This window comes from Ambystoma mexicanum, chromosome 6p (genome assembly GCF_040938575.1).
Source record: "Ambystoma mexicanum isolate Mex_15411 chromosome 6p, UKY_AmexF1_1, whole genome shotgun sequence".
Taxonomy (NCBI): Eukaryota; Metazoa; Chordata; class Amphibia; order Caudata; family Ambystomatidae; genus Ambystoma; species Ambystoma mexicanum.
Genome location: NC_090935.1, coordinates 89,339,596 through 89,357,957, shown reverse-complemented (window position 1 = coordinate 89,357,957; position 18,362 = coordinate 89,339,596). Strand labels below are relative to the sequence as shown.

Genomic DNA, 18,362 nt, shown 5'->3' with positions numbered 1-18,362 from the left:
CAGGTGACACGGCACAACAGGGAGACCCAATTTCCCACCGAAATGACGCCCGGTAAAACCAATTGATGGCAGCAATGCCGACGGGCTTCCTATCCATAAGTAGTAAATTGGATGACGTGGTGGCGACCATCAGTTCCTTCAAAGCTAAATTTGAGAAGGAGAGCGACTGCATCGCGGGAAACAGAAAACAGGGTCGGGGAGGTGGAGGACAAAGTTGGAGTGCACGACCGTGCCATAGCTATCCTACCGTGCCATAGCTATCCTACAGTTAGACATGAAGAAGGTCAGTGGAAAATGAGATGGCTTGGAATCTCGCTTGAGACACAACAATGTGCGCATACTGGTGAAAAACAAAGGGCCAATGGAACCGTTTGTGGAGCAATTGCTTACAACATTGTTTGGAACACAGAATTTCTCCTAGTTCTTTTTGGTGGAGCGGGCTCACAGCAAACTGGCCCCAGTTCCAAAACTGGGCCCCCCTGCACACCATCATTGCGAAACTACTCAATTACCAAGACAGAGATCATGACTTAAGACTAGCAAGGGAACAGGGCAATCTCCGTTTTGAAGACGCCACAATCCATATATATCCTGATTGTGCAGCTGGAATCCAGATATAGAGGAGATCCTTTAATCCAGTCAAAAGACTGCTCAGATTGTGCCACGTCCCTTACGCCCTCATGTTCCCAGCTAAATTGCAGGTACATTAGGGTTGCTGGACACACTTTTTTGAGAACCCCTCTGATGTAATTGCGTATGTTGGGGCGTCAATCCCGCTGCCACCATGGGAAGGCAGGAATAACCACAAGCCAGACCCTGGGCAGGAGACGGCACAGGGTGAGGATGGCGAGTGAGGAGATGTGCTAAGGCCCAAACACAAAAGATATGAACTGGAATATCAGCCCCCAGAACAATCAATAGAACAATCAATCAATCAACGACCAGGGCACGGTGGCACCGCCATCTCCCGAGCACCACGGCTGTTCATGGCGCACCGTTGATGAGGGACTACATCATCCAGTTGGGGAAGATGGTGAGGGTGGGGGTTTGTGGGAGGCTAGGTTGGATTGGGCTAAATGGGGATGGGAGGAGGGAACGTTGGGAGGCCACGAATTTGAGATGTTAAGTTTAGAAAACAAGCAGACATGTCACATGACGTTCATTAGAGAAAACACTGATGGTGGTTTATGTATATTGCATTACGCGGATTTAAAAGATGGGTGAGAAGATTTCCTTTTTAACATGGAATGTCAGGGGTCTTAATAATCCTATTAAGACACGGAAAGTCCTTGCATATTTAAATCGACATGGCCCCAAGATAGAGGTGTTGCAGGAAACGCATGCTCAAAAGTCACTCATTAAGTGGTTCGCCCCGCGATCGGGAGATCAACGGGAATACACTGATTACTCATCCCAGACCAGGGGGGTGATTACTATGATACATCGTACATTGAGTTTCCAGGAGCATAAACGCTGTATTGACCTTCAGGGCGATACGTGATACTGTGGCGAGAGATAGCAGGAGTGAATGTTTTGTTGGTCAATACATATGGCCCCAATATTTTTTTTATAACACATTTTATGAATTTTCTCAATATGCATTACATAACAAAACATTGACCCTGGCGGAGTCGAACAACCTTAACTTGTGAACTTGTAAACAGCCATGGGTCCAAGATTTCGTCGCACATAGCAACTGCAGTGTTCCTCGTCAACAGTATCACAGTAGTAATTTCAGGTACATGTTAGACAGAATGCAGTTTAGTGGGCATCCACCCATTTACCCCAGATATTGGCAGCCTTCGCCGGACATCCTCTAGCTGTATAAACTCGTTGTTCCATCGCTATGCATGAGTCCACGTCTGCAAGCCATTGTTCATGCTCCGGAATTATGTTAAAGCCCCACAGTTTCGCAATGTTGTGCTTAATCAATGCTGCAGAGGTTGAAAAAAGTAATGTGTCATATCGGGTCATTGACACCTCATTTTCCACACCCAGCAGCAACAATTTAGGGTCCCTAGGAACAGTGCAGCCCAGGATTCTTGAGAGTGTGTCGCAGCAATGTTGCCAGTATCTCTGTATGCGAGAGCAATCCCACATATGTGGAAGAAGGTACCCTCCTCTCGATGACAACGTACACAGTTAGGGTCTGTAATTCTGTCACAGCGATAGAGTGCCACATGTGGATAATATATTCTATGCAAGATTTTGAGCTGTATGAGACGGAGTCTGGATGATATGGCCGTCCCCCTATTGAAATCCAGTCTTTTGGCAGGATGACTCCTACATCTCTCTCCCATTTGGATTTCAGGCTCACTTACTCAGGTGGACGTAATGGCATTATACATCACAGAGGTGGTCTTGACATTTATGCTGTCCAGGACTAGGTTCCTCTCTAAGGGAGTGCACTCTGCTATTTTACACAGGGCAGGGAGATGTAGCTGTATTGCATGCTTTAGTTGGGTGTGTCGGTATCACTCAGTTTCAAGGAGATTAAATCTAGTAATCAGGTTTTCGAACGGTGCTAGTTTCCCCTCGGAGATTATATCGCCAACTTTTGTGATTCCTGCCGATATCCAACTCTGCCATTTCGGGAGTTTGGCCACCTCAGAGAGATTCCTGTTGTGCCATATAGGTTGTACCGGGGTGACTTTCCTCTCCCAGTTAATGTGTTTGTGTGCCTCAAACCAGATTATCGATAAATGAGACAATATGGTTCGGGGGGTCATTGTAATGGTTTTTCGATACAGGGACTCCAGTGGGGATGTTTTCGCTCTCGTATGGTGTCCGGCCTAATGTGTGGTAGTGTGTTATCTCCATGCAACATATCGCTTATTATTGCCAATTGGCTCGCCCAATAATATGTCTGTAGGCGTGGAAATCCAATACCTCCCTCCCAGATGGACCGTTACAGGGAGTGGAGTGCCAATCTCGGGGGTCCATTGCTCCAGAGGAGCTTTCTGAGGGTTCTATCAATTCTATGGAATTCACGTGTGGGGATGTGTAGTGGGGCATTTTGTAGTATGTATAGGAATTGTGGCAGAGCCATTATTCTGAATAGCACTGCTCTCCCCAATAGAGACAGAGGTAGGGCGATCCAGTGCTTTACATCCTCTGTAAATCATTCTACAATCGGGTGAAGATTCCTGACCACATATTCGTTCAGGTCTTTTTTGATCTGTACCCCTAAATACCGGAAGTGACTTCTTTCAACACAGAAGGGACAGTCACAGGGGATAGCGTTTTCTGCACCCTTGATCTCCTGATCTAAATCTTTCTTGTTCCTACAAGACAGATTTAGACCAGTTTACCCTTAATCCACCGAAAGATTCATATTTTTCCAGCACGCAAGTTACTACTGGACAAGAGATGGCGGGGTCATTTACATACATGAGCAGGTCGTCTGCATATAGCGAGATTTTATCCTCCCAGTATTCTGCCCATCGAAATGTGCTCTATGTTTGAGTGTCTCTTAGCAGTGCCGCTAGAGGTTCTATCACTAATGTAAAGAGCATTGCAGATAGGGGGCAACCCTGTCTCGTTGCTTTTCCCAAATGAAAGGGCTTTGATGACCATCCATTCACCCTGGTTTCTGCCTCGGGGGAGTTATAAAGAAGTTGCACCCATCCCATAAATTGATTGCCAAAGCCCATTCGGTGCATTATTTCCCACAGTGCCTCCCAGTATACCGAATCGAAAGCCTTTTTGAAATCTATTGGCAACAGTGCCAGGGGGCCATGGAGACCAGGTGTTCTTTCCAATACCGAGTGCAACCTATGTATGTTCATGCGTGTGGATCTTTTTGGCATGAAGCCGCATTGATCCGGGTGTATCAGTGTTTTTATGACTTTCTGTAGTCAATTCGCCAAGAGTTTTGCTAACATTTTTGTTTCGCTATTTATAAGGGAGATTGGCCTATATGAGCTTCATTTTTCAGGGGGCTTTTTGGCTTTAGGAATCACGATTATGGTTGCGTTCCTCAGATCGGCAGGTAGTTGGCCCTGTGTTTTTGAGTGTGTGTATATGCGCAGCAGATGTGGTGCTATCTTGTTCGCCTCTATCCTCTTCCATATCTCCACCGGGAATTCATTTGGTCCCGGTGTTTTCCCGGAATAAAGCTGTGTCATGGCTATTACCAGCTCTTCTTCCGTAATGTTTGCTTGACCTGTGCGGTCAAGCTCGGAAGGTTAATTTCATCTAGCACAGAAGTGTCAATAGGCGCAATAAGGGATCTGTATAGCTCGGCATAGTAGGTTGGTAACCCTTCTGCTATGTCTCGGTCAGTGAACAGAGGGCCTGCATCATCAGGTGTAATCATTCTAACTTGACCGTGCCCCTCATTTCTGCGCTCTAGCCACGCCAACAGCTTACCAGCCGTGTCACCAGTTTCGTAGATTCTGGCGCGCATCACTTTGTGCGCTTGCTTGGCGTTATCAAGGGCTATGTTCTGTAATAGTTTTTGCAATGATTAGTGAGTGATTGGATTCAGGCAAGTCTAGCGTCAGGTGGGATTGTTCCACCTGTTGCAATTCGGCTTCCTTCAATTTGCTTAAATGTGTTTTCTTGTGTGCTGCGGTCCAGGCGAGAATTTCATCTCGCAATACTGGTTTGTATGCCTCCCATAGTATTCTAGTGACATCAACCGACCCTGAGTTCAATTCGAAGTAGGTTTTTGTGGCTTTTTGGACATGTTTTATGAATTCCAGGAAACTTAAGTAATAATTGTTAAGGCGCCAGGAAGGGGGGAAGTGGTCTTGTTGTTGCCAATTCCATCAACAGGGGGGCGTGGTCTGAGATCCCCCTTGGGAGTAGGGTTGCGCTGGTCGCTCTCTGTATATCTGTCGCTGGGAGGAAGAAGTAGTCCAACCTCGAGAGGGAGGTGTGAACCCCTGAGTTGCATGAGTATTCTCGGGCCTCCGGATGGATATGTCGCCACACATCTCTCAATCCCAGAGCCGCAGTGAAGAGTGCCAGCTTTGTGTGAGTGCTAGGGTTTCTTCCTCTCAGATGCGTGCGGTCAAGTTCCACATTCATGACCTCGTTGAAATCACCCCCTAGGATCAGTATGTCGGAGGTGTCCTTGACAATCAGGGGGGTGATTTTATCTATGAACAGTGATAGCAGTGCGGGCGGTGAGTATGCAGCTATTATTGCTATGGTTTGGTTCCACAATGTTCCCGTTATGTACACAAACCTACCCCCTGTGTCTTACACCACTTTGGAGAGCAGGAAGGGAAGCTTCTTGCGAAGCAGAATGAGTACCCCTGGGGTAAAACCAGCGTGTACTGCAATGCGGTAGTTGGTGCGCTTGAATAGATTGCAGGTTGTGCCTGCTAAGTGAGTTTTGGTAAGTAACACAGCATCTGGTGAATATCTGTTCAGAAACTGGGTGACTAGTTTACGCTTGAATCCACTACCCAGCCCATTAACGTTCCATGTCAAGAATCTTAGGGAACGGGTATCTGTACTAGGTGATGTCGTTAAAGGTAGAGTGGCTTCCGCTGAATCGTGTGTGTGGGTTTCTGGGCTGACGCCCATACCACCACTCGTGGCCGTGGCTGGTTTGTAAGGAAGTACGTAACAATTGCAGGTGCCATAGTGTGATATCTGAGTCGAGTAAACTGTGTTGATTCTGTGAGACATTGTATTGCAACAGGAGCTTGCGCCCCATGGCTCTTGGTTCCATACTGAACAAAGTAAAACAACATTAACCATGTAACTTCTTTTCCCTCCCCCACCCCATACTCCACCCCAAGATGAAGTACCTGTTGCCCGAACATAGCTGCTCGTCACTAACTAAGACGTCAGCATAGATTTGGAAACTCCAACAGTGAATACCCCAAACTCACTGCCTTTAGGAAAGCACTGCCAGGCAGGAGTAAGAAAGCAGGTGAAGACAGAGAAGAAGAGAGAGAGAACGAGAGAGAAAGCCAGAGAAGAAAGGAAGGCAGGAGGGAAGGGGCTCATTCCCAAGCTCTGCAGCCTGTGCCGCCTCTTTGAGACTTCTGTGCCAGTTTAGGATTGTGTTTCAAAGGAACGAATCTGACAGATAGCGCGCCATTGCACTGCGACTGTCCGCCTTACCCCATAGAAGGTTACACTGCATTCAGCACCCATCACAGTCTGCTGCTAGTTCTGGGGCTGCTGGTCCCCGAGCCTCTGGGTGTCTCCCAGGGGGGGCGCGGTCCGGTCTGGGCCGGGATCTCCCTCCCTGTCCTGTTGGTTTCACAACCCAGTCACCTTCAATGTGTGGCTCCGCCCATTTCCAGGCCTCCTGTGGATCGCTAAAATGCACTTTGGTCCCCTTGTGCTAACTTTTGAGCTGCGCTGGAAACAGTAGTCCATATTTCACATTCATGAAGGATAGCTGTCTCTTGAGTGGTTCAAAGGATTGCCTCGCTCGTTGCACCTCCCGGGTGTAGTCAAGAAAAAATGCTGTCCGGGACCCATTGAGACATCTGAAGGAGCGTATCCCTAGCCCGATAATGTAGCTGTTTGGCAATTACTGTTCTGGGTGGTGCACCTGGTGTTGGTCTACCTGAGGGCATCCTCTGAGCTCTTTCCACTGAAAAGAATTTGGAGAAGGAGTGAGGTGCAAAAATGTCCACTAGTCATTGTTCTAGAAATAGTTCCATGCTAGGTCCTTCCTCCCCTCCAGAAGTCAAGGAATGCGCACATTATTGCGGCGTGATCTTCCCTCCCCCTCATCTACTCGGGTCTCTAGGGTTTTCAGGCGGTTCAAAGCTTGTGATAGCTGTTGGTTGATGCCTCTAATGTTATCCTCTGCCCCAGAGATACGTTGTTCCGCCTCTCCCATGCGGGAGGTAAGCTTTTTTAGATCATGACGAAGAAAGGAGAGGTCCGCCGCAATGCTGTCCATCTTGACTTCCATAGAGGAGCGAGAACTTGCTATAGCAGCCATCACATCTCGTAGTGAGAGAGTTTCCTTGCCAATGGGGGAGGTCGGTCGTGGTGTTTGGCTCTCCAGTTACGGAGTACTCGTGATCACATACTGACCCATGCTGCTTTGCGTCAATGTTTTCTGCTGTTTATCTTTGCCCATTTTTGGAGGTGAGGACCCAAGCTGTCCTTTTCACTACTGCGGGCGTGTTAGCAGTTATGCCGTACATGCAGTGCTACACTATTATGGTGTCACATGTGGGTGACCAGTGCTTTTGCGTTCTTGTTAGGGACTTTCCGCTTCAATTGGGACCAGTGTGCATAAGATTTATCATGCACACATATGGCTCATGGATCTTGGCAGCTGCTGATTATGCCCTAGGGTAGTTTCCGAGCATAGGTCAGTAGATTTCAGGGAAAGACCATTTCTTTAGTCGGAGCACCAAAGGCTCAGTGCGCACCTTACTCTGGGGATCGTGACGCCCCGACTCTGTAACTATTACACATTGACTCTATAGTGTACTGTACTGGGATATTTTCCTTACTGTGCTACAACCTCGCCCAGGAGAGGAGATGCAAGGGCATCCCCAACCATTTTGTGGTGCCAGCAGGGCACAGTAGTCAAGGAGGGCCACTTGGGGTCCTTAACTGTCTTGTTGGCTAGACTATTTACTGTTGCTACCAGCTCCTTGTGCCTTCCCCCAACCAAGCGGAATATGGCCAGCGGCACTCCTAAAGTTCCTTAGCATGTGCTAAACGTGTCGTGCAAGTGCTAGGGTGCTTCCCCCCTCATTTTGTGCTCCCATTCCCCCCCCTGGGTAGACATTGGGCTGCGTTATCAATTGTCTACAGTAAGGTTGCGGCACCCCCCTGGAGTTGTCTGCTGTTCTGGCACAATGGTGCCTCCCTTCACAGGCCCCGTCACTCTGGAGCCGGCGAGGCCACCACTTGCGCGGCCAGCGTGGCTTATGTTGTTGCTTCTCTCCACCGGTCGTGCCCTCAGTACCAGTGGCGCCCTGCGGGGTACACGCCAAAACCTCTGGGCCAAGCGCTTTGGTCTTATTATTGGTGTGTTGTGGCTTAACTGTGTCTGCATTCAGGCACGGTCGGCACACTAGGTTCGTTGCCGCTCAGTGGCCGCGCAGATCTGGAGGGATCCAGCGAACCCCAGACACTTTGATACGTGTTGTGAGCTGTCGGGGTATCCCGTCCGGGTGGCTGCTCGTGCAGTACCCCCCACAGGTAGACAACTCTGTGATGTGACTCACACAACCGCCAAATGTGGTGCTCCTATGTTATTGTCCCTGACTCTGCCTTTAGCTGGACCAGTACAGTGGCGGCAGCGTCGGCCATTTTGGGGACGAGATTCGCGCCAATGCCATGCCCTGTTTGCTTCCACTTTAGGTGTGCAAGGGCACTTCCCACACGCTTTTCCTTTCTTGTGGCTGTTGTCCACTCTGTTACCTTTGAGCGGCAGTGCTTATTGTCCATAAGTGCGCACGGAAATAGGGTTTTTGAGCAGGATATCTGCAGCGTTCGCCGGAGCTCCAACAGATCGCCGTCTACTCAGCTTGCATGCTGGCCACGCCCCCCCCCCCATATGGCCCCAATATTGATGATCCTGAATGGGAGTTGGAAATCCTGATGGGCGGGACCGCCACCCTGATTATCTGGGGAGGTGATTTTAACACAATACTGGATTCTGTGCTGAATCGATCGATGGTCACACAGCGGGGTTTGTCATGGGCATGACGCATGGTACACCAGATAATGACACAAATGGAGTTGATGGATGTGTGGAGGGATCGTAGTCCAGGTGTACGCGAGTTTACTTATTATTCATCAGTTCACGATGCCCAGTCGCAGATCATTTTGAGCCTTGATTCAAATGGGCTGGTGCGGGAAATGGAAGCATAAAAGCTAGCTAGCTAGCTCATATTCCTGTAGTGACAAGGCAGAGGAGGGCACAGATAACATCTCTACTCTCCTGACCTCTTCCGTCTTGTCAGTTTTATCTGGCATGATAACAAGGCGGATGTCATAGGAAACCATTAACAAATGCTGATTGCAAAGTCTAATTTGCAGGCAATATGTATTTCTCCGCAAGGTTGAGAAGAAAACTAAAATGTAAACAGGGATAGACCCTATTTCACTCTATATTATTCCACTACACCCTGTGAACATATACAATTGCATGGAGGAGCCCCAAAAGCAAATAAGAGAAATGGCTGGTGGTCCTCTGCATGCAATTTGCTTGTGATAGAAAATGAAGCTGTCTGTCTCAGAGCATATGGTAGCCTGGAGGTGACCCCGCAAGGTTTTAAGACTTTCTGTTGGCCACATCATGTGAACATTTCCATTGAGTAACATTGTGGATAATGTAACAATTGTGACACTTGTTTTCTGCATGGATTTCTGATAAGCCATGATGGACTTCTTTAAAAGAGACCCAAACCTTTTAGTGAAGATGTGTCCCTACTATGAGCAGAATACAGGTTTTTTGAACGGATGAACCCCCAATCAACTTGCGGCGGACTTGATGTTTTGTCCAATCAGGAGTGATGGAACTTGTGATGAATAACAGGTTTATTTGGTGGCTTTGTCCAACCAATCAGAGACCACTTGGGTGATTCAGTTGAGTTTATTCAGCCAATCAATGGCAACAAATCTTCTAAATGAAATCCACCCTACTCTGTAAGAGAAGGTGTTGCACTTTGCAGGTTCCCACTCGAAGGGTAGTTGTTGCATTTTTTAGCCTTAGAGAAGTATTTTCAGAAGTGTTATATGTTTGTTGTTAGCCCGTTCTACAGTTTCTTGCTACTTAGTGTATTTTTCAGCCATTTTCTGTTTCTTTTTGTCAAAGTGTTTGTCAGAAAGTTGGCCTTTTTTCTCTTGTACCTTTTCTCGTTTGTGTTCCTTTAGAAAAGTCAAAAAGGCAAACAAAGGGTTCCCATGACTATTTGTAGCCGCATAAAAAACAGAAGCAAATACATATTGATATTTTGCACTGTGTGCTTCAGTGCTGGAGGGGGGAAGGGAAGGTGCGAGTGGGGTGAAGGAGGAGGAGAAGGAGCTGAATTGCTTCTTGCAGAAGAAGGAGTATCCCACTATGATTGATGGGGCAATCTCACATCCATGCACATCCAGCGGCCGGGCCGGGCCACGCAGCACTGATAATCCTCTTAGTCAGTGGAGTAGGCTGTGGGTTTGTGGAGGATCAGAAGTCGAAGTGGACATAGAGCCATCTGAGTAACCCCAATGGTGACATGCGCAGAGGCAGGAGAGGGGGGACCTCATGTGAAGGCCTCCAAAGAGGGATTGGAGGAACAGTAGGGCATGCTCCTCATGTGTGGAGAGCGGGGTGGCCACACAAAGCACCCTGAAATTAGGTATTTGGGACAGGTCCTGATCGAGGGTGCTGCTGTGAAGGTGGAGGATTGTCAGGAGGAGACCCAGGGGGAGGGCCGGTGCGAAGAGGTGTCACAGCGGGAGGTGAACCTACTCGAGACAGAGGTGCAGGTAGATGCCATGGGGAAAGAGGAAAAAGCCAGGAGGCGCCCCAGAGAGTAGTGACATCAATTCTCCCTACACAGCCCACAGGATCCTGAGTGTGGACTATAATTTCTGCCACCAGGGACAACTATCTGGACGGGAGGAGCCTGAGATCTTCTGCCTGGTGGAGGGCTGTGGGAAGTGGGTCAAGCAGAGGCAGAAAGGAAGGGGCAAGGGGAGGACCGGATTCTATGGATAATGGGGAAACATGTTTTCTGGTCATAAAAGAGGGTGTCCTCAGAGTCTACTGCCAGCCATACAGCCAACACTGCCCTCTCCAGCGGTAGTTAGGTGGAGTGTCCTTGCAGGTACCACAGCCAGGGTACAGTGTAGCAGAAAAATCTAACATGCATCCAGCCACCCCTTCTGTATTAGTGGCACCAACAACTGTGGCTAGCATCAGGCCCTTTTTGTGGTGTCGTCCTCACAAGTAGGTGGGGTTAGTGAGCTGCCATTCACGTGCAACTTTGGGCAAGGTCCCCTGGACTACTGTGGGTATTCATGTAGGGTGTAGCAGAGGGCGACATTAGAAAGCAGCTTCCACTGACACAATGTTAAAAATGACCCATTTAGAGCTCTGCTCTGAGTGTTGCAGTAGTCTGTGATGGCTTTGCTCTGCTCTGGTAACCTGCCCAACATGTGTAAAGGAGAGTTCCAACGGATGGTTATTGAGGTCTTCAAGTTGTGCAGTGTCAACATTTAGCAGACTTGCAGTTGACTTGCAGTTGACTCTGATATTTCTGCATGGTTAGCCCAGCTGAAATGGGAGCAGATTTTCTCTACCAGAGCAACCATTTCTCTTACATGCTCACCATTGCTTATAATGTGTGAGGCAATGAAATTATGGAAATACCCAAAGGAGGAGACATTCATTTTCATAAGGCAGCAAAGATATTATGATCTACTGTCATGCACAAACTAGGTTTACCTCTCCCCCACCCTACACCAGATGCCACCTACCCTAGGGCACCTGCTCTGTAGTCCATGCATGCACATGGCAGCCTGGTGCTGAAATGCATTCACCTGCTACCCCACTGAATTACTCCAACACTGCGCATGGCTTTTGGAGGATGGAAAATCAGGCAATCTTGCCTCCCCCACAACCTATCCCCAATGGTTCCAGGGTCCTCCTTCTCACCTAAACTGTCCTGCCCACATTCTTCAAGAGAAAGACAAAGACACGTGTGCCGCCTGCCTTCCCACATCTCGGCTGCTAGCTTCCATCAGAAACAGTAAGACTATTTCCTCCCACAAGCTGTGCCCAGTGTTTTCCAGTTACTCACGCTCCACTTCCCAGGTGTCAACCAACAGCATCTATAAGGTCAAAATGATTCAAGAGAGGGTCACTGACTGTGTGTCACCCACCTCCCTGAATCCCTGCTGCTTTCTCCCAGCAAATTCACTCAAATTTGACTCCCACAAACGCTTCCCTCAGGGTGTTGCAGTTTCTCCCAGGTGTCAACCGATAGCACGTGTCAGGGCAACTTACTACAAGAGATGGACCATGATTCATGTGTTACCCGCCTCCTCAAATCTCAGCTGTTTCCTTCCAGCAAAAAGAGGTGAGTGTGCCTTTGACACAAGCTACCATCAGGCACTCCGGCTCCTCACACTTCTCTTCCCAGGTGACACTTAATGGCATGTGTCTCACCCTCTTGCTTCAAGAGACTTATACTGACTATTGGGTCACCTGCCCCCTCGCCCCCAGATCGCTGGTGCTCCCTCCCAGCAAAATCAGATGAGTGTGACTATCCCAGAAACTGCCTTTAGGGTTTAGAGCTCATCCCACTCCTCCTGCAAGGTGCTATCTAATAGCACGTCTTGTCCACATGAGTCAAGAGACAGACACTGACTCGTGGGTCTCGGAACCCCCAAGAAGCTCTAGTACGCTACTTTACAGCAGTGTGTCTCCGACAAGCTGCACAAAGGTATTCCCATCCACTCCTGTTCTTTCACTTAGGCCTCACCCTTCATGTTCACTCACTTAAAGAGACGGACCATGAGTGGTTCACCCGCATACTCAACTCTGTGGTGTACTGGTGTTGTTTACCTACTCCAAATCACTGCATGTGTCACGCGGTGTTGCATAAGCAAAACCAACCCCACATCTCACTCCATGGCTGTATCCCAGTCATTCATTAGCTCGCTTTATATTTCTTCTGAAAACTCACCTAACCCCTCTGCAGTTTATCCTCTGTTCACTAAATATCCTCATCCAGCCTCCACCAATATCCACCTGCCTGCCCTGCCTGTCTGGAAGCCGCCTGAGGTTACATTGGAGCACCAACCACGTGTTACGCCATGCAGTCGAACTTCAGGCAAAGTCTTCAAACGTTTTTCTGAAATTCACTGTTGATGAGTAACCCACAATTCGGTTGATTCGAGTTTGTTGCAGGCAGAGCTATTAATAAATATATTCAGTGTTAAAATATAAACAGCCACAGTACAGGAAACACGAGGGCCATGGTGTTCTGCTAAAAGAGAAAATGGCGGCCTCATGGGAGCAGCCGGCCGTAACTGGACGTAAGAGCCTCCTTGCAATTGGTTGGATATGACCAAACACAGAAGTCCAGTGCTTACTGGACACACCTCTGAAGGATGGAAAGCTAAAAACCTGTGATCTGCAGTTTACACACATTTCTGCAGCCAGTGAAATAGCCTCGCCTGACATTTATCCGAATCGACCCCTGAGACCCCCATCACTACCTCTGGTCGCACAAAAAGCCTTACAAAGAAATGCAGAACTAAAACCGTTTAGGCATGTTTAAGGAGCAATGACTGAGGCACAGTTTTAAACATGAAATACTCTTCGACTAAATGCCAGATAACTTCTGCATTTCTGCCTCCGTATATAATGTCACACACTGAGAACTAAGGTTTGCAAGTGAACTCTCTACTCTGCCTGTGATCAGGCTGGCCAGGGGAACAGAGAAGAGAAAGCCATCAGAGCCCAGGCACAGGAATTATGTGTGATGGTATGTCCCTTTGATCTGACTGCCTTAAATTTAAATCAGGCGGTAGCCACATTTTGGCGAGGATGGCAATTAAATAAAGCACAGGGCCTACTGCAGCCTGCCAGGAATGTATGCCAGTGCAGCACAAACAACAGGCATTGCGCAAGGGTCGCCTCCTAGTTTCCGCCGAGGCCATACCCCTGCAATCCTCCAAGGCGTGAGCTGATAGATGTTAGTGTGGACCACAATGCACCTTCCATTGATAATTCCCCATGCAATCCATGCATCCTCAATGTAACTCTTAGAACACTGACCTGGTCCAATGATGAAGACCCACGTGCTGGCGACCCTCACCCACCAGACCTCCGGCCCCATGGTCAGGTGTGTGAACATTAGCTGCTGCTCATCCCAGCACACAGGGAGAATGCTGGGTTAATCTGTATTTCAATGTATGATTCTGGTGGCCACAGAGCCTTCTCGCGGCTAAGACCGGAAGTCGGAAAAGCTCCCGCCAGTGATTTCTTGTTGGTTCCGGGCAGGGTGATGAACACAGGACGGTCACGTGTGTGTGAGGAGAGCAGAACATGGATGTCTCGCCCAGGATTAGAAGGCTCTCTGGTGTGTCGCTGGATGAACACTGAGCGCTGGCCACTCTCTAAACCAAACAGCGTGGGACTGTTGTGTCTGAAGTCGATCCAGATCTTGCCTGTCGGACCTTGACAGTAATGAAGCAGCAATCCTAATCCTCATACAGATTTAACAGCATAAAAAGCGGAAGTGACCTCTGGCCAGTGAGATTCAGGGCGGCGTCAGCTGCGTCCCCTCTGCCTTCCTTCTACAAATGAACATGGTTCTGTTTTTCATGCATAAAAGGTCCAGGAAGTTGCAACATCCCCAATGCCCACTCGCTCTTTCAGCACTCCAAGCTCATGAAGGCATATGATGGAGTGCAAGCCATAAAATAACAGCTTTAATAGCTTCAGCATAAAGTGGCAATCCAGTCTCCACAGGGAAACGAGAACATGTTTTCCGTTCTAACCTTTGTGCATGCATGTTTACCAAATGTGGTCACCAATTCATCTGCCCACATCTGGCACATCTGACACCTGTTTTTTTGTGAAAAGAAGAATTATTTTGAAAACGAGGTCTTCTTCATTGGTTTTCCAGATAACCCACCAAAAGAAACACTTTTGAATACCTATCCAGAAATTGTCTGCTTCAGTTTCTGAGATCTTCAGAAAAGACAAACCTCTTCCGTGGAGCTGGTACACCTTGCAATAATTCTGGAAATCGAATCGCCCAAACTCAAAAAACATTTCTCGATATTCGGACCTGCACGTAGACTCAGGGTAACAACATAGTCCCTTTGGTCCGGCTCATGCATCTTACCCGCTAGTACCTCATCCTCATATCATGCATAAAAGCACTATTAGAACATCAAAGACAATTAGAAAAAACAGAACCCTAACATTACAGTAACTGGAAAGACAGTCAGACAGACAGATAGGAAGGAAGGTAGACAGACGGATAGACAGATACATAGAGAGGAAGTAAGGCAGCTACACCGGCAGATAGCTAGGCAGAGAAATGGGTAAGCTGATACAGGACAATCGATGGAAAAATCACAGACACCACACCAGAACCCTGAGCAGTGCAGACCACGGATACCAGACACCACACACCACAGTACAATAGACCTTAAAGGCCAGGCAATGCCTCGGAGATCATATTGAGTACACCTGGTCAGATGCAAGAAACCATGCAATACCCCAGAGCCCAGACCTCAGATTCCAGACTCCAGAAACAAAACCAAACCCCAGAAACCAGAAAACAGAGACTATACTAGCCCCCAGAGATCAGAGCAGACCAGATCAGACCCTAGAGACAAGACTAGAGAGACCCTACCAGGAACAGGCCAGATAACAGATCAAAAGATCAACAGACCAAAGCCCAGAGACCAGACACCAGAGATTAAATGGGACCAGACCCCTGAGATTAGACCAGACCAGGCTGCAGAGACCAGACCAGACTGACACTAGAAACCAGAGCCCAAACATCCCAGACAAGACCTGGCCATAAAGATCATAGACTAGACCATACTAGACCCCAGAGGCGAGGGACCGGACCAGACCTGACCTGGCGGCAGGTGTCAGAGAACAAACCAGATACCATAGACAAGGCCAGATGACAGAGACCAGAGCAGACCAAAGCAAACCAGACACCATACAAGAAGTAGGAACTCAGAGGCAAGAACCTAGAGACTAGGTTATACATAGGATACTCAAAAACTCCAACCAGAACCCAGAGATCAGAACAAGCCAGATCCAGCACTCCAGCTCAGACCCCAGAAACCAGAAGATACAGACCAGACCCTGCACCAGACACCAGAGACAAGATCATATCTCAAACACTCCTCTGACATCTGCCACCTCCTTGAACATCTGGATCTAGATGTACTCACTGTTACTGAGACATGGTTTATGGCCAGCTCTGACACAAGTTTTGACACCTTCCTCCCTGAGGGCTTCAATATCCACTCCGAGCCCAGGCCCATCAGGCCCGGAGACAGAGAGGCCCTGATCTTTCCTGAGTGGATTCCTGCCTCCATCATTCCCACTCAAACTGACTCCTCCTTTGAAAGTCTGGTCTGCTGGCTCTCTAGCACTCCTGGCTTCTCTCTGACCTTGGTCACCTTCTACAGGCCACCTGGCCAGGCCACCCTCTTCCTTTCTGAATGGGCCAACCTCACTTCTTCTCTCCTTTCCTCCACCTCCCAACTTTTCCTCCTTGGGTATCTCAACATCCACCTAGACTCTCCTGACTCCTCAGGGCTTTTCCACAAACTCTGCAACTCTCTCTCCCTTTTCATTCTACCCTCTGGTTCGACTCACTCTGCCGGACCCACTTTGGATGCTCTTCAGACATCCCCCTTTCTAATCCTCTGACAACTCCTCTCTCCTGAACTGACCATTCTTCTCTCTTGTCACTTGAAGCTTCCTGTCCTCTTGGCAAAGGCCCACCCAGCACTGCCACCTTCCTTCCTGGTCATTCAACCTATGAAGCGAGCATCAGTGGCAGCCTTTGCATCCACTTACTCTCCACCACCTACTCCTGCAGCTGAGTCCCACCCTGACATAGCCCTTTCCAACCTTCACCTTTCTATCTCTAACACTATGGACATCCTTGCTTGTCGTGAGGATTCGCATGAAGCCTCCCAAAAAGTGCAACTCTTGGTACGACTCCGATCTGGGATCTCTAAAAAGTAATTGCAGATCAGCTGAATGGAAGTGGGGAGCTTCAGGTACACCCTCTGACAAGCTGGCTTGCCGCCTACTCCAAAGGCAATACAGACTCTCCATCCTCTCTAAAAAGAGGGTCTATATTCAAGCACGCCTCTCTGCAGCATCTAACAACAGGGCTGAACTATTCAAAATCTGCAAGGAGCTGGCCAATCCTATTGCAGCATCTTACTCTTCTACACCCACCCAGGCCCTCTGCTCAGCCCTTGCCTCTCATTTCCCCAATAAAATCCAGGACATTGTCTCCTCACTCTCATCTGCTAACCTCCCACCCTCTATCTCTCACGGGCCTTCCTTAGCCACCCCTTCTCCTCTCTTTGTCTCTTCCCTCTTTCCTGTCACACCTGATGAGGTTTTCAGACAAGTCCGGTTTATAAAAGTTTAATCCAAACAGGTGTCCCTTTGCCCCTTCAGAACCATTAAGGACAAAATTGATTCTCTCGGTCCAGCCTTGTCCGATCTCTGCAACCACTCTTTCACCACTGGAGATTTCCCTTCTCCTTTCAAGCACGCCCTTGTGCACCCCTTCTAAAAAACGCCTTCTGCCAACTCCTCCCTTCCGGCAAACTATCGCCCAATCTCTATCACTGCTTTCCTGGGCAAACTCCCAGAGCAGTTGGCTTTTTCCCAGCTAACCCTCCACACCGTAGCTGTTGGTTGCCTCCATGACCATCAGTTGGCCTTCAGAGCAGTCAGAGGTATGGAAACCGCTCTCCTGAAACCTGTGAAGATCTGCTCTCTAACCTTGACACTAACTCTCCCTCTGTCCTGATTCTCCTGGACCTTTCCTATGCTTTCGACACAGTGAACCACAGCATCCTGATCCTTCGTCTCTGAGACACTCTGGGCATCACAGATCAGGCTCTGGTGTGGCTGTCCTCTTTCCTCTTGGATCGACCTTCCCAGGTTGAACTTGCGTCCTTACTCGCCACCACCACAATCTCCACATGTGGTGTTCCCCGGGGCTCTATCATCTCCCCATGGTTTTTTAATGTCTACCTGCCCCCCCACCCCTCCTGATCTCTACCCTTTCCTCTAACTTTTCAGTGTTAAGCGGATGACATGCATCTCTCTTTAAGGCTATCCTCGGCCTCTTCCTCCTCGCTCATCCCTGACTGTCTATCTGCTATTCAGGCATGGTGTGCCTCTAATGATCTCTGCCTTAATGCCAGTAAAACAGAGATCCTTCCCAGTCACTGGCACCCATAAGGGCTTATAAAGCCCTAAAGGGGTGTCCTCGGAGTTCCTGGACTCAGTCCTGGCGCCGTTGGCGCCAGGCTCATAATATTTCATCTGGTGGTAAACTGCATGGGACTACTTACAGCCCAGCCTAACCCTGGGTGTGGCTGAGATTGCAAGATGAAGCTGGAGGGACTATTTTACCTGGAACTACTTACAAGGCTATTTAAACCACACCCTACCGCCAGAACACAATACGCGTTATTCTGCACTCTTGCAGCGTAACGCTCACCGTGTCTGCTTAGCTCCAGTACCCGAACTTCAGCAGCCACGCCTGTCCTGGAATCACGATCCATCAGCACCTGAGAAGAAGAGAAAGAAAGGAACAGGAATTAGTACAGCAGTTGAGGCCTTACCTGAAACATTCCATCCGAACGCCCGCGCTTTCAGCTGCCCTCCGGCTCGTCGCACCTGCAGA

General features: G+C 48.7%; 1 protein-coding gene across 5 annotated transcripts in view; it reads right to left on the bottom strand.

Moving 5' to 3' along the window:
- Nucleotides 1–14,233, bottom strand: part of LOC138511226 (CMRF35-like molecule 1) — a 103,481-nt gene extending 89,248 nt beyond the window's left edge. For 2 of the 5 annotated variants that reach the window (XM_069626766.1, XM_069626767.1), the window contains exon 1: nucleotides 13,721–14,232. In XM_069626766.1, the coding sequence (XP_069482867.1) occupies nucleotides 13,721–13,799 (79 nt within the window). In that variant the 5' untranslated portion in view covers nucleotides 13,800–14,232. Of the gene's footprint in view, nucleotides 1–13,720 lie in introns of all 5 variants that reach the window. The other 3 variants (XR_011280590.1, XM_069626765.1, XM_069626764.1) reach the window with 3 other exon arrangements.
- Nucleotides 14,234–18,362: the final 4,129 nt, after the last annotated feature.